Consider the following 18646-nt stretch of genomic DNA (forward strand, 5'->3'; position numbering starts at 1 on the left):
ACATCTGGCACATAAACTGGTGAATACGAAAAAAATAGGGTTAAAATATCTAACTGACATTTTGAGAGACGCTCATTCATCCAGGACAGCACTAGCACATCTAGTATGGTAGGGGCAAATTTACATTGTACCGAGTTGTTTTACTAAGGCCCCGTACACACGACCGAACATGTCTGCTGAAACTGGTCCGCGGACCAGTTTCAGCATACATGTTCGGTCTTGTGTAGGCCCGAGCGGACAGGATTCCAGCATACATTTGCCCTCCGGGCCTTTTTCCAGCGGGCAAATATTTCTGGACTTGTTTTAAAACAGCCCGCTGAAATCCTGCCCGCTCGGACATGTTCGGTCGTCTGTACAGACCTACCGTACATGTCCAAGCGCCCGCCATCCCTCGCATGCGTCGAATGACTTTGACGCATGCGTGGAAGCATTGAACTGGCAGGGCCACCCACGTCGCCGCGTCATCGGCGCGGACACGCCCCGCGTATTGTTTACGCGCGGATTTCTGTATGGCGAGTACAGCCACCATACAGAAATCCCCGGGCAGACATGTACGGTGAAAACAATCCGGCGGACCGGTTTCATCGTACATGTTTGGTCGTCCGTACCCGGCATAAGAGTTATCTCTGTATTCATTCACTCCAATTGCCTGTAAATCATAAGGACAGTCAAGTCATGCCACCCACTGATAGCATAGAATACATAGGCCTACACATTGATGGTTATTTTGCGGGGCTTCCCTTATCTCATACCCACATACAAACCAAAAATGCACATAAAGGCCAGACAGGAAATAAATGGATTTTGGACACGTTTTAATCCTTTCTTCTACTCTGCTTTTGAATATCAATTTATCTCATCAATGAAACATCTAAAATAAAATGTTCAAAGCCCTGGGCCTCACCATGCGACAGAACACATAATATTAGGACTGAGAGAACTGACTTTTACATTTAATGTTTTCATATCTACCCAAAGTGATCCTCACATGAAAGGAAATATTCATAGGACAGAACATTTCAATTCATTGCACAGGACAGCTTGTTCCTGTATCTGCTGCTCTGATGGAAATTCCTCACTGTGTTATGGACACAAGTCAAGCGGCAGGATCCCTACTGTGTAAATAGGATGTATTGGGTTTCTATTCAAGGAGTATATGTTTAGCAAAAGAAAAAAAAAAGAGACATTTTTATAGGAGCACCATTTACTTCAACCATAGACTGTATCTATTATAACATTAATTGAAGGTTATACAAATGCTTTTCCAAAACAGCAAGTGCAGTAACCATCTATAGGCTTTAAAGTAAAACTTTCCTAGGAGAAATATGGCTGCCATTGTTACCACGTTCATCAAATGTTAGTCAACTGGTTGTTCTGCTGACTTTCTTGCATCAATGGTCGTAAGTCACTATTAATCCAGAGAAGCCCGGTATTCAGGTAAGGACTCCATTTCACTGACTTTACACTCAAAAATTACTTAATGCAAAGGGTCAGCATAACAGTTGGGCAACTAGCATTTTTAGCCAGAGCAAGGACAGCACCAAATTTTCTCATTGGAAACATTCCACTTATCACAGGTTAGTGGGTTAAGATCACTAGTATCCTCATTCCACCTGTTTTAAATCCACTTCTGTGTACTTCTGAGTCTTGCAATGTCTTACTTCCTAGATATTTCATAAAGATTTTTCTGGGTCCAAAACAAACATGCCTGCACTGCAAGAAACTTTAACCCAGCAGACCAGCAAAAGAGCCAAATATGATATCACATTTAGCACTCCTTCTTTACCTAAAGCTTAACTCTAGTCAATTGTTTAGCTGTATCTAGTGTGAGGGATAGTAAAAAATCCTATCAGAGTGCTTGAGCGCATTTCTCTCACTGGTTGTCTCCTGGATAGGAAAGCACACACAGATATAAAAATACTGTCGGCCTGTTGCCTAGTACACACGATCGGTTTTCCCGATGGTCAAAAGACCGCGGGGAAAACTGAGGGGAAAACCGGGATCGGTCCCTTTTCCCCTGTACACACAGCCGGTTTTCTCGACAGGAAAACTGCCAGGAGAACTTTGGTCGGGAAAACCGTGCGTGTGTATGCTCCCTCGCAGTGTTTTCCATAGGAAAACTGCAGGGAAAAACGCAGCGATTCGCGGCGGGAAAAAACAGAACATGTTCTCATTTTTTAAACAGCAGTTCTCCTGTCGGGAAAACTGCTAAGGAACATACACACTTCCTGTTTTCCCGGCCAAAGGAAAACATGGCAGTTTTCCCGACGGGAAAAATGATCGAGTGTACTAGGCATAACCCTTCCCCACTCTACTAAAAAATAATTTTTGTCTGTGTCTCTATTAATAGGATTTACCATAACTTCCTTTCATAATAGTAAATGAAGAGAACTCTCCCTGTAAAAAAGCAGCCTGACACGGTTTCTAACACTTTTCCTTTTGCAGTTGGGTTGTAAACCCTTTAATAGGACATTTTGCTTTAGACCATTTTAAAGAAATGATGTGTTGTAACCAAGCAATCATTTTATCAGTAGTAAGACATTGTTCATTTCTGAAGGGTGAGCTTCAACTTTCTACATAAAAGAACTATACAGTTTATGGTGTGATAATCATCTTTCAGTTGGATAAACCCAACACCTTTCACTGCTCATAGACCAACCTGTAGCCTTCTTGATTCCCTTCGAGTCCACCCTTGCTCCACTGTAATCCACCACCCAAATAATTAGATATTACCATAATTAAGCCCTGTTGTGGGTAAAACATGTTGACGGCATGACTTTGGGTGGGAGTGAGCTGTCATTGTAATACACCTTGGCTACAGCTGAACATCTTCCATTATCGGGATGGTGTATCATCTTTTAGTGTCAACATCCTTGACTTTGCCTGCTGTATCAGCACATCCCATACACCCAGGACATGTTCCCAAATTCTTACCTCTCCTACTGAGTTGGAGAGTGCCTGAACAATCTTCTCATGAGCTGTGGCCACAACACTTTGCCCGTTGATCTCAATGATGCGGTGTCCCACTCGTACACCACCTCTCTCCGCAATCCCTCCCCTCATGAGGCTGCAGATCTGGAAAGGACACAAAAGTTTTAGACAACATATACTCGCAAACTGAACCATCATATTAAATCATAATCTCCTTGAAGTTTTGACAAGCTCTACAATGTTGACATTTCAGCCTAAACAGGTATTCATAAAAATACTGTCAAGCATTTTACTTGAAGAGTTACATATTTGGTCATGTTGAAAAAAGACACAAGTCCATCTAGTTCAACCAATAAGTTAAGTTATTTTTTTTTGCCAGGACAAATTGATACAAACTGGAACAAAATGCATTTTAAAAAGCACCTGTGTTTAAAAGGCAGTACCCATTTTTGTTTTCTTGCGGACTGAGTTTTCCTTTTAGTTTTTAATGTTGTTTTCTTTTGAGATGCCATAAAGTCTTTATATGCTGCACATTCTTTGTCCATTCATATATTATAGTGTGCCTCTAACTTTTGATTGGTTTGCCATTTGCACAAAATGTATTTGACGATATAGGGCCAGATCCTCAGAGCAAGTACGCCGGCGTATCTACTGATACGCCGGCACACTTTTAAATTACCTGCGTCGTATCTTTGGTTTGAATCCTCAAACCAAGATACGACGGCATCTGGGTTAGATCCGACAGGTATACGTCCTCGTACGCCTTTCGGATCTAAGATGCAATACTTCGGCTTCCGCTGGGTGGCGTTCACGTCGTTTTCCGCGTCGGGTATGCAAATTAGCTATTTCCAACGATCCACGAACATACGCGCGGCCGTCACATTCTCTTACGTCGTCTCTAGTCTGCTTTTTCCGGCGTATAGTTAAAGCTGCTTTTTTGCGGCGTATAGTTAGATTTGCCATGTTAAGTATGGCTGTCGTTCCCGCGTCAAAATTAGAATTTTTTCTTTTTTTTGCGTAAGTCGTCCGTGAATTGGAATGTACGTAAGTCCCGTCTAAGTTAAAAAAATTACGTCCTAGTGATGTCATTTAGCGCAATGCACGCCATGAAATTTCGGGACGGCAAATGCGCAGTTCATTCGGCGCGGGGACACGCTTCATTTAAATGAAACCCGCCCCTTAATCGCCGATTTGAATTCCGCCGCAAGAGATACACTACGCCGCCGTAACTTACGGCGTGAATTCTTTGAGGATTCAAAGCAGCCAAAAGTAAGTTACAGCGGCGTAGCGTATCTCACATACGCTGCGCCGATCTATTTCTATGTTGATCTGGCCCCATAGTTTCTTTGACAGTTCTATTGTTCAACTCAGTTTATATATATATATATATATATATATATATATATATATATATATATATATATATATATATATATATATATATATATATATATCACCTTACTACAATCTTACTGTACTGTCTTGTATGTCTATGTCATTGTTGTGGTATATGTGTGTTCTTGTATACAATTATGTTTACATTGTTTTCAATAAAAAAAGTTTGTAAAAAAAAAAGAAGCAGTGCCCAGACAGAGCAATAACCATTTTAGTACTGCCCTATACTGTGTACCCTTCAATTACTAGGTAATTTTTCAGTGCTGTGATAGCTTGACTAACAAATTTGTTTTATATAATATTTTGAGCAGATAGAGCTTTCTTTTCTTGGTATTTAATTGTCACTGCTATTCTTTTTTTATTATTTTTTTTATTATATAAAGGAAATACATATTAAAAAAAAACAAGACAAAAAAACCTGTTATAAAACATATTGTCATCCATTCTTACCACTCAGCCCAGGGTTAGCACAGGCATCATTTGGAGTATAGAAAACAAGTAAAGTGATATTAACCACTTCAGCCCTGGAAGGTTTTACCCCTTAAATTACCAGGCCATTTTTTGCACGATCGTGCAACGCTTTACTCAAACAAAATTGATGTCCCTTTTACCCACAAATAGAGCTTTATGTTGGTGGTATTGGATCCCCTCTGCAGTTTATTTTTTTTGCTATAAACAAAAAAAGAGCAACAATTATTAAAAAATATATATTTTTTACTTTCTGCTATAAAACATATCCAATAGAAATATGTAAAAAATCAAATTTCTTCATTAATTTAGGCCAATATGTATTCTGCTCTATATTTTTGGTAAAAAAATTGCGTATATTGATTGGTTTGTACAAAAGTTATTACATCTACAAACTATGGGATATTTTTATGGCATTTTTATTTTTACTAGTAATGGCAGCGATCAGCGATTTTTAGCAAGACTGCAACATTGCGGCATACAAATCAGACACTAAGTGACACTTTTTAGGGACCACTGACACCAATACTGTGATCAGTGCTAAAAAAAAACTCACTGTCACTGTATAAATGACACTGACAAGGAAGGGGTTAACATCAGGGGCGATCAAAGGTTTAAGTGTGCTCCTAGATAATGCTTTCTAACTCTGTGGGGGGGGGGGGTGGACTGACTGGAGAAAGAGAGACATCTGTGCTTCTGATTAGAAGGAATCACAAATCTCTCTCTTCCTCTGTGACAGAAGGAGTTTGCCTTGCTTACATAGGAAGACCATCGTTCTGCCTTTCCTACGAACAATCACAGGTGGCTGCCAGGCCTGCTGATTGGCTCCCGCTGTGTCCAATAACAGTGGGCAATTTATTATTACTACCACTGCTACCAGCAGTTATTGTTTTAACTTAAAGGGATTGTAATTTGCATTGCATTCTATGCATTAAGATAAAAAACCTTCTGTGTGCATCAGCCCCCCTCACACTTACCTGAGATCCCTCTCTGTCCAGCGATGTCCATGAGTGTCTCAGCCATTCAAGATTCTCCTCCCTGATTGGCTGAGACAGAGCAGTGGCGACATTGGCTCCCACTGCTGTCAATCAAAGACAGCTAGCCAATCAGGGGAGAGGGGGTGGGGCCAGGTCAGGGCTCCATGTATGAATGGATAAAGGGAGCTGTGACTTAGTTTGGGTACCCCCATAAGAAGCTGCTTACTGTGGAGGGAGCAGGTAAGTATAACATGATTATTATTTTTATAGGGAAAAAAAACAAGACTTTACAATCACTTTAAAGGGTTAATAAAGGAAAAAATAATTTTCCTGTAAAATAACAAACATGTTATACTTACCTCCACTGTGCAGTTTGTTTTGCACAGAGTGACCCCGATCCACGTCTTCTGGGGTCCCTCGGTGGCTGTCTCTGGTCCTCCCCGCAAGAACTCACTGCATTGATGCGAGAGAGCTCGCATGGTGGTGAGTCCTTGCGGGCGCGCTCCTGTGATACAGCGAGCGGCCATAGCCGCTCACTGTATCACTCGGCCCCGCCCCTCGGCGCGCCGCGTCACTGGATGTGATTGACAGCAGCGCCAGCCAATGGCTGCGCTGCTCTCAATCCATCCGCTCTAGCCAATCAGCAGCCAGGCTGAGCGGCGAAGAGGATCTGGGGACCGAGCGCAGGACTTTCGAGGGGTCAGGTAAGTAAAACAGGGGCTCGAGGGGGGGTGGCAACATCAGATGTTTTTTCACCTTAAAGTGGAGTTCCACCCATAAATATAACATTACATCAGTAGTTTTAAAAAAAATTCATTAGTCCTTTATGAAAATTTTTTTTTTTTTTAGATGCCTTCAAAGTGTTGTTGCTAGGCAGAATAGTTAATCTTCCCACTTCCTGCACCTAGGTGCTTAATGCTTCCTAACCTACACCGCACAGACTCCTGGGAATGTAGTGGGAGTAACTTTCCAGGAGTCTGTGCACTCCCCAGTCTCAAAGAATCATGTGACTTGGACAGCACAGGTGCTGAAACCTGATCTGACACTGCTTGTGCAGCACTGAGCATGTGCGAGATCTGCAAGGCTGAAATCCAGGAAGTCATACAGGCTGGCTTCATGATGCCCACACTTAAGATGGCCCCAGTCAATTTCTATTTTATAACGTGTCTAAATGCTGTAACAACCTAACAAAACGGACCTTAGTTTACAGACTAACTTTACTAGAATACATTAAGCTTGTGTATTACAGGGGTATTTATATTTAAAAAGTGAAATTGTGGCCGGAACTCCGCTTTAATGCATAGATTGCATTAAGGTGAAAAAATGTTTTCCTTTACAACTGCTTTAAGTTGACTCAATAAAGCATTATGATGAGCAGCGTGAATATACAAAATGCAGTAATCAATACCAACCAATCGTATTTCTAATTACTATTGTCATGTTAGTTGACAGGTGATTTCTGATTGGTTGATATGGGGTATTTTGATTTGCACGTCTTTACTGATCCTTGCATCACTGTACTCAATAAACAGGAACATTAATAAACTCTGTTTGCAGCTACATTAGTAACACACCATGACTACAAAATTCAGTCAAAAACAAAATATCCTTTTGTAGAAAAGTAAAACACTTACTGCACATGGGGTCTCTATGCCTTTACTAGCTACACACTTAGAGAAGGATTAAAAAGGAAAACCTGTGTGTGTCTGAGCCCCTTTCTCGGCAGGTCAGAGCTATCGTGGTGGGGGTGTGTTCAGACACGGCACGATTCACATCAACACCTAATTTATCTTAAAGAAGGCGGGCAGAGACAACAGCAAATTATTCTGGATATAGACCATAGGAGACCAGCTAATCTGCAAACTCAGTTTCAAAAAATGAGAAAACAATTTAGAAAATGTTATAGTTATTCCATTTGCAAATATGGATATATTTATGTTAAGACTAGATATCAATTTGTTTTGTTTTTAAGAAATGTTACTTGTCTGTGTTCTCATTAGGGTGATTTGCCATCACGTCCTATCAGGGTGGCTACATAAGAAAAAAACAAAAGTATTATTTTTTAATTGCTGACTCCGGCAGGTTAAAGGTAACATTTGAATGAAATCTTGCCTGTTTAAAACTGCATATACTCCAGATATCGACTTTAAGTATAAGATATAAGTCACTTTTGTAGCCTGCAACTCCTGGTCACCTCCAATGAAATAAAATAACATGATATGGTCTAGGTCAATACTTTAGAGAACAAATCTTGCTATTGCGAAAGCTCGTATAAAGATTTCCCAGTTTCCCCGCAAGTGTTGAAACCTTTCCGGTCATTTCCATTTAGCTGAAATATGTAGGTAGATGCAGTGTTATTCTGATTAATGTTCTTCCTATGCTGGACTGCTGTGCTCATATAAAGCTCTCATGGGGGTGCTAGGAATAATATAATGTTGAAACTGTACATCTTGGGGCTTTATAAGCCTTCAGGATCTTTTACACAGAGACAGCAATTTAAAGCTATTTAACCTATACTCTTTACTTCCCTGTGGGATTAGTTTCATGTAAAGATAAACTATACACATTAATCTACGTGTGCATTTATTTAATGCAGATTAGCGCTATAATTTATAAATATTAAACAGTATGTAGTAAGAATTACAAAAGTTTCACCTTAGCTGTGAGCTGCTTTGCTTATATAAAAAATATGTTTTTTTCTAGAATTAGTTTCTTTGTAAAGATTTGCCCCTACAGCAATATTTTTATAATTCTGTTCCATGCCAAGCGATATCTTTATTTTGCTTGATTATATGGAATGAAAAGCTAATTCAAAGGTTTAGGTTTCTTTTCAGCAGATATAAGGAAATGTAATATTGTGTATTAAATGCATACACCAAAATCTCTCTAATATATATATATATATCTTCTTGATATTTTTATTAAAATTTGGAAAGTAAGAGCAAAGAATATAGCATGCACAGATGCTTAGGAGCTCATGCTCCAAGTAATACATAGTAAACATAAAACAAATTAAGAAAAAATAACAATGTAACATTGGATATGGATCCATAAAATGTACATGTATCAAAACTACAATAGTATATTACACAGGTGTCAAACACAAGGCCCGCTGGCCAAATCTGGCCCTCCAGGCCATTTCATGTGGCCCCCGCACCTCTCCTCCAGCTCTCCTCTAGTCCTACTCCAGACCCTTACTTTCTGCTTTCAAGCAATGCATCCAGCTTCTTCCCAGCAGGAGTATAAGGAAAAGGGGGTGCACTGTGATGTAAGGGAGAGTGGGGGAGTCAGCTTCTGATGGTGGGGGGGCTCTTGACATCTAATGTAAGGGGAGGGGATGCGCTGGACATCTAATCTTACAGATACAACTGGCTCTTTTGAGGGGAATCATAATGCTGATACGGCCCACGATCAAATTGAGTTTGACACCCCTGGTAAGGCTTAAATATCATCAGATATATGTTTTGTGATCTGAATAGTGTTGGTAGAGGTCGGGTATGGGTAATAACCAATTTTTGTAGAGAAATTAGTTCTAACTAGGGAGATGGTCTAATGACAATGTTATAAAGTGAAAGTGGATGCTGTGACCAAAGCTTTCCTTTACAATAATGAAGTAATACATTTTTAAAGAGGAAGTAACGTCTTCCTCTTTAATTGTACCTACAGGTAAGCCTATAGTAAGGCTTACCTGTAGTTACTGTAATTATCTCCTAAACTTGCACTATTTAGGAGATAATTACTATATACACTGATACCGACGTAGTCGGCACATGCGCACTGAAGAAAGTGGCCCGCTCGTGCAAATTCTTCAGGGCCCGTGTTGTGACTGACGGCACCCGTGCGCATGCATGGGAGTGACGTCTTTGCGGCTCTAGCCAATCGAACCCGAAAGTAACTTCGGGAAAGATGTTGGCCGTGTCAGCGGTGTGCTAGCACTGCTGCAGGGCATTGTTGTAAGGTAAGTATTTCATAATAAGCTAGTATGCGATGCATATTAGCTCATTATGCCCATAGCTCATTATGCCCTTTTCTTGCAGGTTTTTTTTGGAGGTTTACACAAACTAGGTGGTATAGTTTTGCAAGTTCTTTTAATTTTTTTTAGCAATCCTTATGCCGCGTACACACGATCGGAAATTCTGTCAACAAAACCGTGGATTTTTTTTCCCACGGAATCTTGCCTCAAACTTGTGTTGCATACACACAGTCACACAAAATTCTGACTGTCAAGAACGCGGTGATGTACAACGCTACAACGAGCCAAGAAAAATAAAGTTCAATGATTCCGATCATGTGTACGCAGCATTAGACACAAAAAAAAACAAAAAACAAAATGATGTACTTTATCTTTTTTGACCGGTGTTAGTTTAAAAATACATCAGTGTTACTGTGTAAAAAAATTTACATTTTATTCTGTAATTTGTCCCATTTAAAATTACACTAAAATTATGATTCTGGTACAAAGCATTGCAAAGCTATTTGCAAATAAAATATGTACCGTATATATATTTGTTTTATATTTTCACTTTTTTAAATGTGACACAGAAAAAAATAATGATCACAATTTTTTTTTATAATGGTTAATAAAGAGAAATGAACACAAAAAAAAATTGGGAAAATAATGGTTGAAGTTATTAAGGGCTGATTAGGATAAACTAAGGATTATAATAAAATGAAGAACAAGATATAGTGATAGTTACTTGTACACTTGGTGGGCTATATCAAGGTGTGTTCGTAGTACAGGGATTTCCTTCTTGGATTTTTGCTTAAACTAAAGCATAGTACACACCTCGTACACACGCTCGGTTTACTTGGCAAGAACCAGCAAGAAAACTGCTGGCAGAGCTTCCTTGCCGAGTAAACTGAGCGTGTGTACGAGGCTTTCAAGTTTCTCTTCAAGAAAACTGCCTTAAATCTTTCCGCCGTGATTCTCGGCAGTGTTTTCCTGCCGAGAAACTCGTGAGTGTGTATACTTACCTGTCACCGTGGAAACCTGTGCACGCTCGAAATGACTTTGACGCATGCGTGGTAGCTTCCTAGGCATAGGTAGGGTGCAGCAAGATGGTGGCGACGGCATTGAATGTGACGAGCGCGTGCTCGTCGTAAGCGATGACGTCACCTCGTTCTTGCCTTTCAAAAGAACTGCAGTTCTTTTGAATGGAGTGTCTGTACACTCGGGCTGAAAGAGGTTCTTGCCAAGAATCTCGTCAGGAAAAATAAAGTTTTTTTCCTGACGAGATTCTGGCCCGTGTGTACAGGGCTTAAGGATTAATAAGGGGTTAAAAAAATACAAATTTTATCTAAAAGAAAACTTTTTTACTTGTCAGTTTACTTTAATTAACATCCTCTGCAGATTCAAGTTCATTATTTTGATCTGCAGAAGGATGAAAAAGTAGATAGAAAAGTATACAATATTACGTTGTATCTCTCTATTTCAAGTCTGGACAATGTTAAAAGAGAAGTCTGTTTTTTTTGCTAGTCATACTTACCTCAGTGGAGGCAGCATCAGACTGATGTTACATCTGTCCCCCGGCGTTTCTGCACTGAGAACCGAGCCACCGAACACCGCTGATGGCTCGGTTCTCACTCCTCCCAGAGCAGAGCGATGCCAACTGTCAGTCAGCATAGCTTCTGCTCTACTTCTCCATGCTCATTGGAGTGCTGAGCTGTGGGGGGGGGAAGGGAGTGGCTGTCTCAGCGGCTTGCTGAGACTGCCATCAATCAGGGCAGCTGGCGGATCCAGACTTGGGAAGTCGAGATGACGCGCTGGCTTGACTGATGGCGGTGACGTCAGCGGAGAGCGGACTTCAGACTCTCTGCTGAAAACGGGTGACAGAACAAATTGCACTTGTGTGACCCAGAGGAGAAGCCCAGCCTAAAAAGCTCAGACTTCTCCTTTAATAAACACTGAGTCAGACAGCTGTTCAATGTGTACAGCTTTGATTAATCAGTGCAAAGAATTGCTGAGAGTGAGGGGGTCGCAGCAGCAGGGAAGAAGGATTCAACATACCACACAAGTCTTGTGTACTATGAAGGGCCATCTCTGGGTCAGGTGGTTTGTTTGCCGCCCCCCCCCCCTCCCCCTACTGGCTGGAGCACCAGATGCCACTGCTCTGGAGACTACATGATGCTCCTCTCCTTCCTGCTGATTGGTCCATTCATGATGCTAAGAGGGAGGGGGGAACAGACAGAGCAGGTTGCGAGCTGGGATTAGTACAGGCAGCCTGCTGTCACTTCACAGTGTCCTGCTCCAGTCCTCTCTCTGGTTTAGCAATCTCCTCCCCCCCCCCTCACCAAAGTGTTGTTTTCAAATGTTGGCAGCGGATGTGAGGAGAGGATCCCATTTCCACTGTCACAATGAGGGGTGGGGATGCAGAGCTGCTGCTGTAGTAACATGTTATTTGTAACATCCTGAATATGGATGTAACATGTTGCTAAAGGTTAACTTATCATATAGGTTTCTTATCTTTATTATAATTTTTTTGTTTTTGTTTTTTGTTAGTGGACCTTTTTTGGTTTACACAGACTTCACTAGTAAGAAGAAAAAGATACAATGTGCTAAGGCAGGCCATAAATAGCACTAATTTCTTTCCTGCAACCATGGGTCCCTGCCAGGAGATGACAGTGATTATTGCTAGTGGCTATAGCGGCGATAATTGCAACTGAATCAAGCAGGCTGGTTGTACCCAAGTTGATCAATCAATCAACTTGGTACATTCAGCCTGCTCACACACGGTACAAATCTCAGTGAATTCCTGCTGAACTGGGCGAGATGCGAACCGTCCATGGTCGGCCTAATGCCCCATACACATGATCGGAATTCCGTTCAAGCTGTCTTGCATACACACTGTCACACCAAATTCAGACCGTCCAAAACGTGGTGACGTACAACACCACGACGAGCTGAGAAAAACGAAGTTCAATGCTTCCGAGCATGCGTCGACTTGATTCTGACCATGCGTGTTTTTTTCTCCATCGGAGTACCATACAGATGATCGGAATTTGCGATAGAATTTTTTTTCATCGGAAAAAAAGAGAACATGTTCTCTTTCTAAGTCCGTCTGAATTTCCAATGGAAAAAAATCAGATGGGGCACACACACGGTCGGAATATCCGATGAAAAAATTCCGTCTGACATTTTTCATTGGAAATTCCTAACGTGTGTACAAGGCATTACACTAGTGACCAATGTAATTGGCTATCACAGTGATCATGTGATCGATAAAGGGTCTTACCAGTTCTATATCAATATCTTAAAACGATAGAAGAAAACCTACTTCCACGACGCTGCATATATGTGTTACAACCATCTGCAGTGGTTTAATTTATTTAATTTAAAACAATTCAAAGCTTAATTTGCATTACAACAGAAATGTACCTTTAAAAAGATTATATTTGCTACTGCAGATCAGAAGTTACATTGGCTAAAGGATCTGCAAAGGAAATAACATGAACAGCCCTCACACATAGACTGTAAAGGATTCTCCCAGGGCTAATGAGGCTGAAAATAGGGAGCACTGATGCAAAGCTAACTCAAACATCAGCAAACTTTTCCGAGAGATTTAGGTATGTTCACTTGGAAAAACAATTACACATAAATTACTTCTGTTAGTACAGAGACTCCAATCCTTTCAAATTAAAAAATCAAAAAATGGCTTTGTGTACAAACCAAGAATATAACATTTTAAATGTTAGTGGGTAATATGTGTTCATCTTTGGTTTGTGCCTAAATAATTCAAGCAAAATAATCGTAGTTAAAGTATAGTTGTCATAGTACACAGCCAGAATACATTCACACATATTGTATATACAGTACACATCGATCAGCCATAACATTATGCCCCCCATCAAATATTGTGTAGGTCCCATTTTTGCCACCAAAACAGCCCTGACCCATCAAGGCATGGATGCTACTAGACCTCTGAAAGTATGCTGTGGTATCTGGCACCAAGGTGAGGTGAGGCCTCCGTGGATCAGACTTGTTTCTCCAGCACATCCCACAGATGCTTGATTAGATTGAGATCTGGAGAATTTGGAGGCCAAATCAACTCAACTCTTTGTTGCTGCTCCTCTAACCATTCTTGAAACATTTTTAGTGTGGCAGGTTGCATTATCCTGCCGAAAGAGACTACCGATATCAGGGAATACTGTTTCCATGAAGGGGTGTACTAAACAGTGTTTTATTGAAGGTGGTACATGTCAAGTAACATCCACATGAATGGCAAGACCAAGGTTCCCCAGCAGATCATTGCCCAAAGCATCCCAATGCCTCCACTGGCTTGCCTTCTTCCCATACTGCACCCTGGTGCCAACTATTCCAAAAGGTAAGCAATGCGCACACACCTGGCCATCCACAGGATGTAAAAGAAAACATGATCAGACTAGGCCACTTTCTTACATTGATCTGTAATCCAGTTCTGATGTTGACATGCCCACTGTAGGCACATTTGACCATGGACTACAAACTGTGAATGCCCATTTTTTCTGCTCCCAACACATCAACTTTAGGGACAACCTGTTTACTTGCTGCCTAATATATCTTACTGACTTTTAGATTGCAATAAGATAATCAAGGTTATTGGTTGTTCACTTAACCTGTCAGAGGTCAAAGTTATGGCTGATTGGTGTACAGGCAGTCCTTGAGTTACAAACAAGATAGGGTCTGTAGGTTTGTTCTTAACCACTTAAAACCCAGACCATTATGCAGGTAAAGGACCTGGCCCCTTTTTGCGATTTGGCACTGCGTCGCTTTAACTGACAATTGCGCGGTCATGCGACGTGGCTCACAATACACAGCCTCCAATATACAGCCCCCCACCCTCTGCACAATACACAGACCCCCACAATACACAGCCCTCCACCCTCGGCACAATACACAGACCCCCACAATACACAGCCCCCCTGCACTCCCAGGAGACCCCCAGTCTCCAGGGACATCACTGATAGTGTACTCTAAAGTTAAGAATAAATCACTGCTATGCCTTTCTCATAAACTGCTCCTCCTGTGTCAGTGTCATTGTAAATCAAAGTCTCCAAATACCGTTCATAATGGAGTAAGCACATTCATCACGCTGTAACAGACAGAAATGCGTGAGTCGTCTTTTACTAACACGGAATCAGCTAAAGCAGCCCAAAGGGTGGCGTCATCCGCATGGAACTTCCCCTTTATAGTGCCGTCATACATGTTGTACGTCACCGCGCTTTGCTAGAGCATTTTTAAAAAACGATGGTGTGTGGGCAATGTCGTTTTAATGATGAAGTTGGAAAAACTTTGTTTTTTCTACATGCCGAAAAACAACGTTTTTTTTCATGCCGAAAAATAATCGTGTGTACGCAGCATTAGAGGAGTGAATTTTCCTTCCTAGGGGTAGATTTCCTCTCACTTTCTGTTGTCTCTCTCCACCTGTAAATACCAGCCATTCGTAACTTGAATGTTTGTAACTCGGGGACTACCTGTATACTGTATTTTAGACACACATACTGTATATATTAGATAAACTGACTTAGTATTTAGCAAAGCCTTCATCACTATGGAAACTTTTTTTTTTTTTTTTTTTTAGTTAGTTAGTTATTTAGGTCACTGAGTGGATAGGATAGACTCAATCACCAATAAGGGATTACTACACTCATAATAACAAAATACAGTTGAAGCCTACCTAATGTTTCTTTTCTTTTAACATGACTCCCCTGGGTTTGCATGTCAGAAGTACTTCCTAAATGTGTGCACTAGCATTATTAGCACATTCTAGTATCCCCAGGATGGTCTTTCTCATGTGACATCTAGTTGAAATTTTAGATGACCCGTAGATCCACAATCATATAGCTTATAAGCTTATTTGAAAATGTTCCTTTCCTGTTATAAGTTCTGCCTGTCTGCTGGACATAATTTCCTGGATTCCCTGTATGCTTTGCAGCTTCTTCTCTGCTGTTTACCTACAAATTCTATGTACTACAGTAGGTGAACCCGATTTTGTGTCAATCTCGCTCTCTTTCTCGGCGAGATTGAGCACCTACGAGCCCCATCGCGGGAGCCAGCGCCGAGCTGGCTTGCCGCGATGGAGACAGAGCCGTCATAGAAGCGACGGGAGATCCGACTTGGATTCCCGCCAATTCTACACGTGTGCGGCGTTTGTTATGAATCCTGAGGGGGAAGTCCCCGCCGGATTTTAAATAAAAATCCGGGATGGGTCCCCCCCTCAGGAGCATACCGGGCCCTTAGGTCTGTTATGGGTTGTAAGGAGAGCCCCCCTACGCCGAAAAAAACGGCGTAGGGGGTCCCCCTACAATCCATACCAGACCCGTATCCAAAGCACGCTACCCGGCCAGCCAGGAAGGGAGTGGGGACGAGCGAGCGCCCCCCCCCTCCTGAGCCGTACCAGGCTGCATGCCCTCAACATGGGGGGGTTGGGTGCTCTGGGGCAGGGGGGCGCACTGCGGCCCCCCCACCTCAGAGCACCCTGTCCCCATGTTGATGAGGACAGGGCCCCTTCCCGACAACCCTGGCCGTTGGTTGTCGGGGTATGCGGGCGGGAGGCTTATCGGAATCTGGGAGCCCCCTTTAATAAGGGGGCCCCCAGATACCGGCCCCCCCACCCTAAGTGAATGAGTATGGGGTACATCGTACCCCTACCCATTCACCTGCAAGAAAAGTGGTAAAAACACAAATAAACCACACAGTGTATTAAAATATTTTATTTTTCTGCTCCGGAGGCCGCCCCCTGTCTTCTTTATTAGCTCTTTTACCAGGGGGGGCTTCTTCTTTGACGTCTTCGGGTGGGTGGGGGCCGCCGTCTGGTTCTCTTCCACCGCCGGGGGGGTGGCTTTTAAAAAAGCCCCCACCCCCCCGGCGGGTTTCCTCCGGCGTCTTCGGCGGGGCTCTTCTTCTTCCGCTATCCCGACGGGTCTTCTCCGCTATCCGGGGGGTCTCGCCGCTCTCCGCTGTTGACTCGTCGCACCCCGGTTCTTCGTCTCGCAGTCCGGTCCCTTCTTCCGTGCTGTACGTCTTCTTCCGCGCTGTGACGTCATGTTCTTCACTTCTCTTCTTCTCCCGATGTTGACTCGCCGGTCCTCCTCGCTGAAATGACGGATGCGCGCCTTGCATCGGACCTATATAGGCCTCACAGTCCCATCATGCTCTGTACCTACCCATGTGATACCTACCACGTGGTAGGTATCACATGGGTAGGTACAGAGCATGATGGGACTGTGAGGCCTATATAGGTCCGATGCAAGGCGCGCATCCGTCATTTCAGCGAGGAGGACCGGCGAGTCAACATCGGGAGAAGAAGAGAAGTGAAGAACATGACGTCACAGCGCGGAAGAAGACGTACAGCACGGAAGAAGGGACCGGACTGCGAGACGAAGAACCGGGGTGCGACGAGTCAACAGCGGAGAGCGGCGAGACCCCCCGGATAGCGGAGAAGACCCGTCGGGATAGCGGAAGAAGAAGAGCCCCGCCGAAGACGCCGGAGGAAACCCGCCGGGGGGGTGGGGGCTTTTTTAAAAGCCACCCCCCCCCGGCGGTGGAAGAGAACCAGACGGCGGCCCCCACCCACCCGAAGACGTCAAAGAAGAAGCCCCCCTGGTAAAAGAGCTAATAAAGAAGACAGGGGGCGGCCTCCGGAGCAGAAAAATAAAATATTTTAATACACTGTGTGGTTTATTTGTGTTTTTACCACTTTTCTTGCAGGTGAATGGGTAGGGGTACGATGTACCCCATACTCATTCACTTAGGGTGGGGGGGCCGGTATCTGGGGGCCCCCTTATTAAAGGGGGCTCCCAGATTCCGATAAGCCTCCCGCCCGCATACCCCGACAACCAACGGCCAGGGTTGTCGGGAAGGGGCCCTGTCCTCATCAACATGGGGACAGGGTGCTCTGAGGTGGGGGGGCCGCAGTGCGCCCCCCTGCCCCAGAGCACCCAACCCCCCCATGTTGAGGGCATGCAGCCTGGTACGGCTCAGGAGGGGGGGGGGGCGCTCGCTCGTCCCCACTCCCTTCCTGGCTGGCCGGGTAGCGTGCTTTGGATACGGGTCTGGTATGGATTGTAGGGGGACCCCCTACGCCGTTTTTTTCGGCGTAGGGGGGCTCTCCTTACAACCCATAACAGACCTAAGGGCCCGGTATGCTCCTGAGGGGGGGACCCATGCCGGATTTTTATTTAAAATCCGGCGGGGACTTCCCCCTCAGGATTCATAACAAACGCCGCACACGTGTAGAATTGGCGGGAATCCAAGTCGGATCTCCCGTCGCTTCTATGACGCGCTTGCTGGGATGTGCTGTCACTATTCCAGTGAGTGTGAGATGTCGGCGAGATCTCGGCACCCTGTCGCCGAGTATCAGCGCGACGCTGTCCTGCTAAAAGCACAATATCACAAACACCTACTGTATATACAGTTGCAATAAAAAGTATGTGAACCCTTTTGGAATGATATAGATTTCTGCACAAATTGGTCATAAAATGTGATCTGATCTTCATCTAATGCCGCGTACACACCATCACTTTATGTGATGAAAAAAAAACGACGTTTTGAAAAACGTCAATTAAAATGACCGTGTGTGGGGGAAAACGTCGTTTTATGTCTTGTGAAAAATGACAAAAAAAAATTGAAGCATGCTTCAATTTTTTGTGTCGTTTTTCAAAACGTCGTTTTTGGTGTCAATTAAAATGATAGTGTGTGGGCAAAACGACGTTTAAAAAGACGTTTTTAAACCCGTGCATGCTCAGAAGCAAGTTATGAAGCTAGCTTCAATGGAAAAGAGTGCTGAACGTAACCGCGCTGTGCTAGAGCATTTTGAAAAAATGATGGTGTGTAGGCAACGTCGTTTTTGAAAATGAAGTTTCAAAAACGTAGTTTTTTTTCATCACATAAAGTGATG

General features: G+C 43.1%; 1 protein-coding gene across 3 annotated transcripts in view; it reads right to left on the reverse strand.

The window, feature by feature from the left end:
- Positions 1-18646, reverse strand: part of APBA2 (amyloid beta precursor protein binding family A member 2) — a 570259-nt gene that overhangs the window by 1106 nt on the left and 550507 nt on the right. For all 3 annotated transcript variants that reach the window (XM_040342812.1, XM_040342811.1, XM_040342810.1), the window contains one exon: positions 2935-3075. In XM_040342812.1, coding sequence (XP_040198746.1) covers positions 2935-3075 — 141 coding nt within the window. The remainder of the gene's footprint in view (positions 1-2934; positions 3076-18646) is intronic.

This window comes from Rana temporaria, chromosome 3 (assembly GCF_905171775.1).
Source record: "Rana temporaria chromosome 3, aRanTem1.1, whole genome shotgun sequence".
In the NCBI taxonomy this organism is placed as follows: domain Eukaryota; kingdom Metazoa; phylum Chordata; class Amphibia; order Anura; family Ranidae; genus Rana; species Rana temporaria.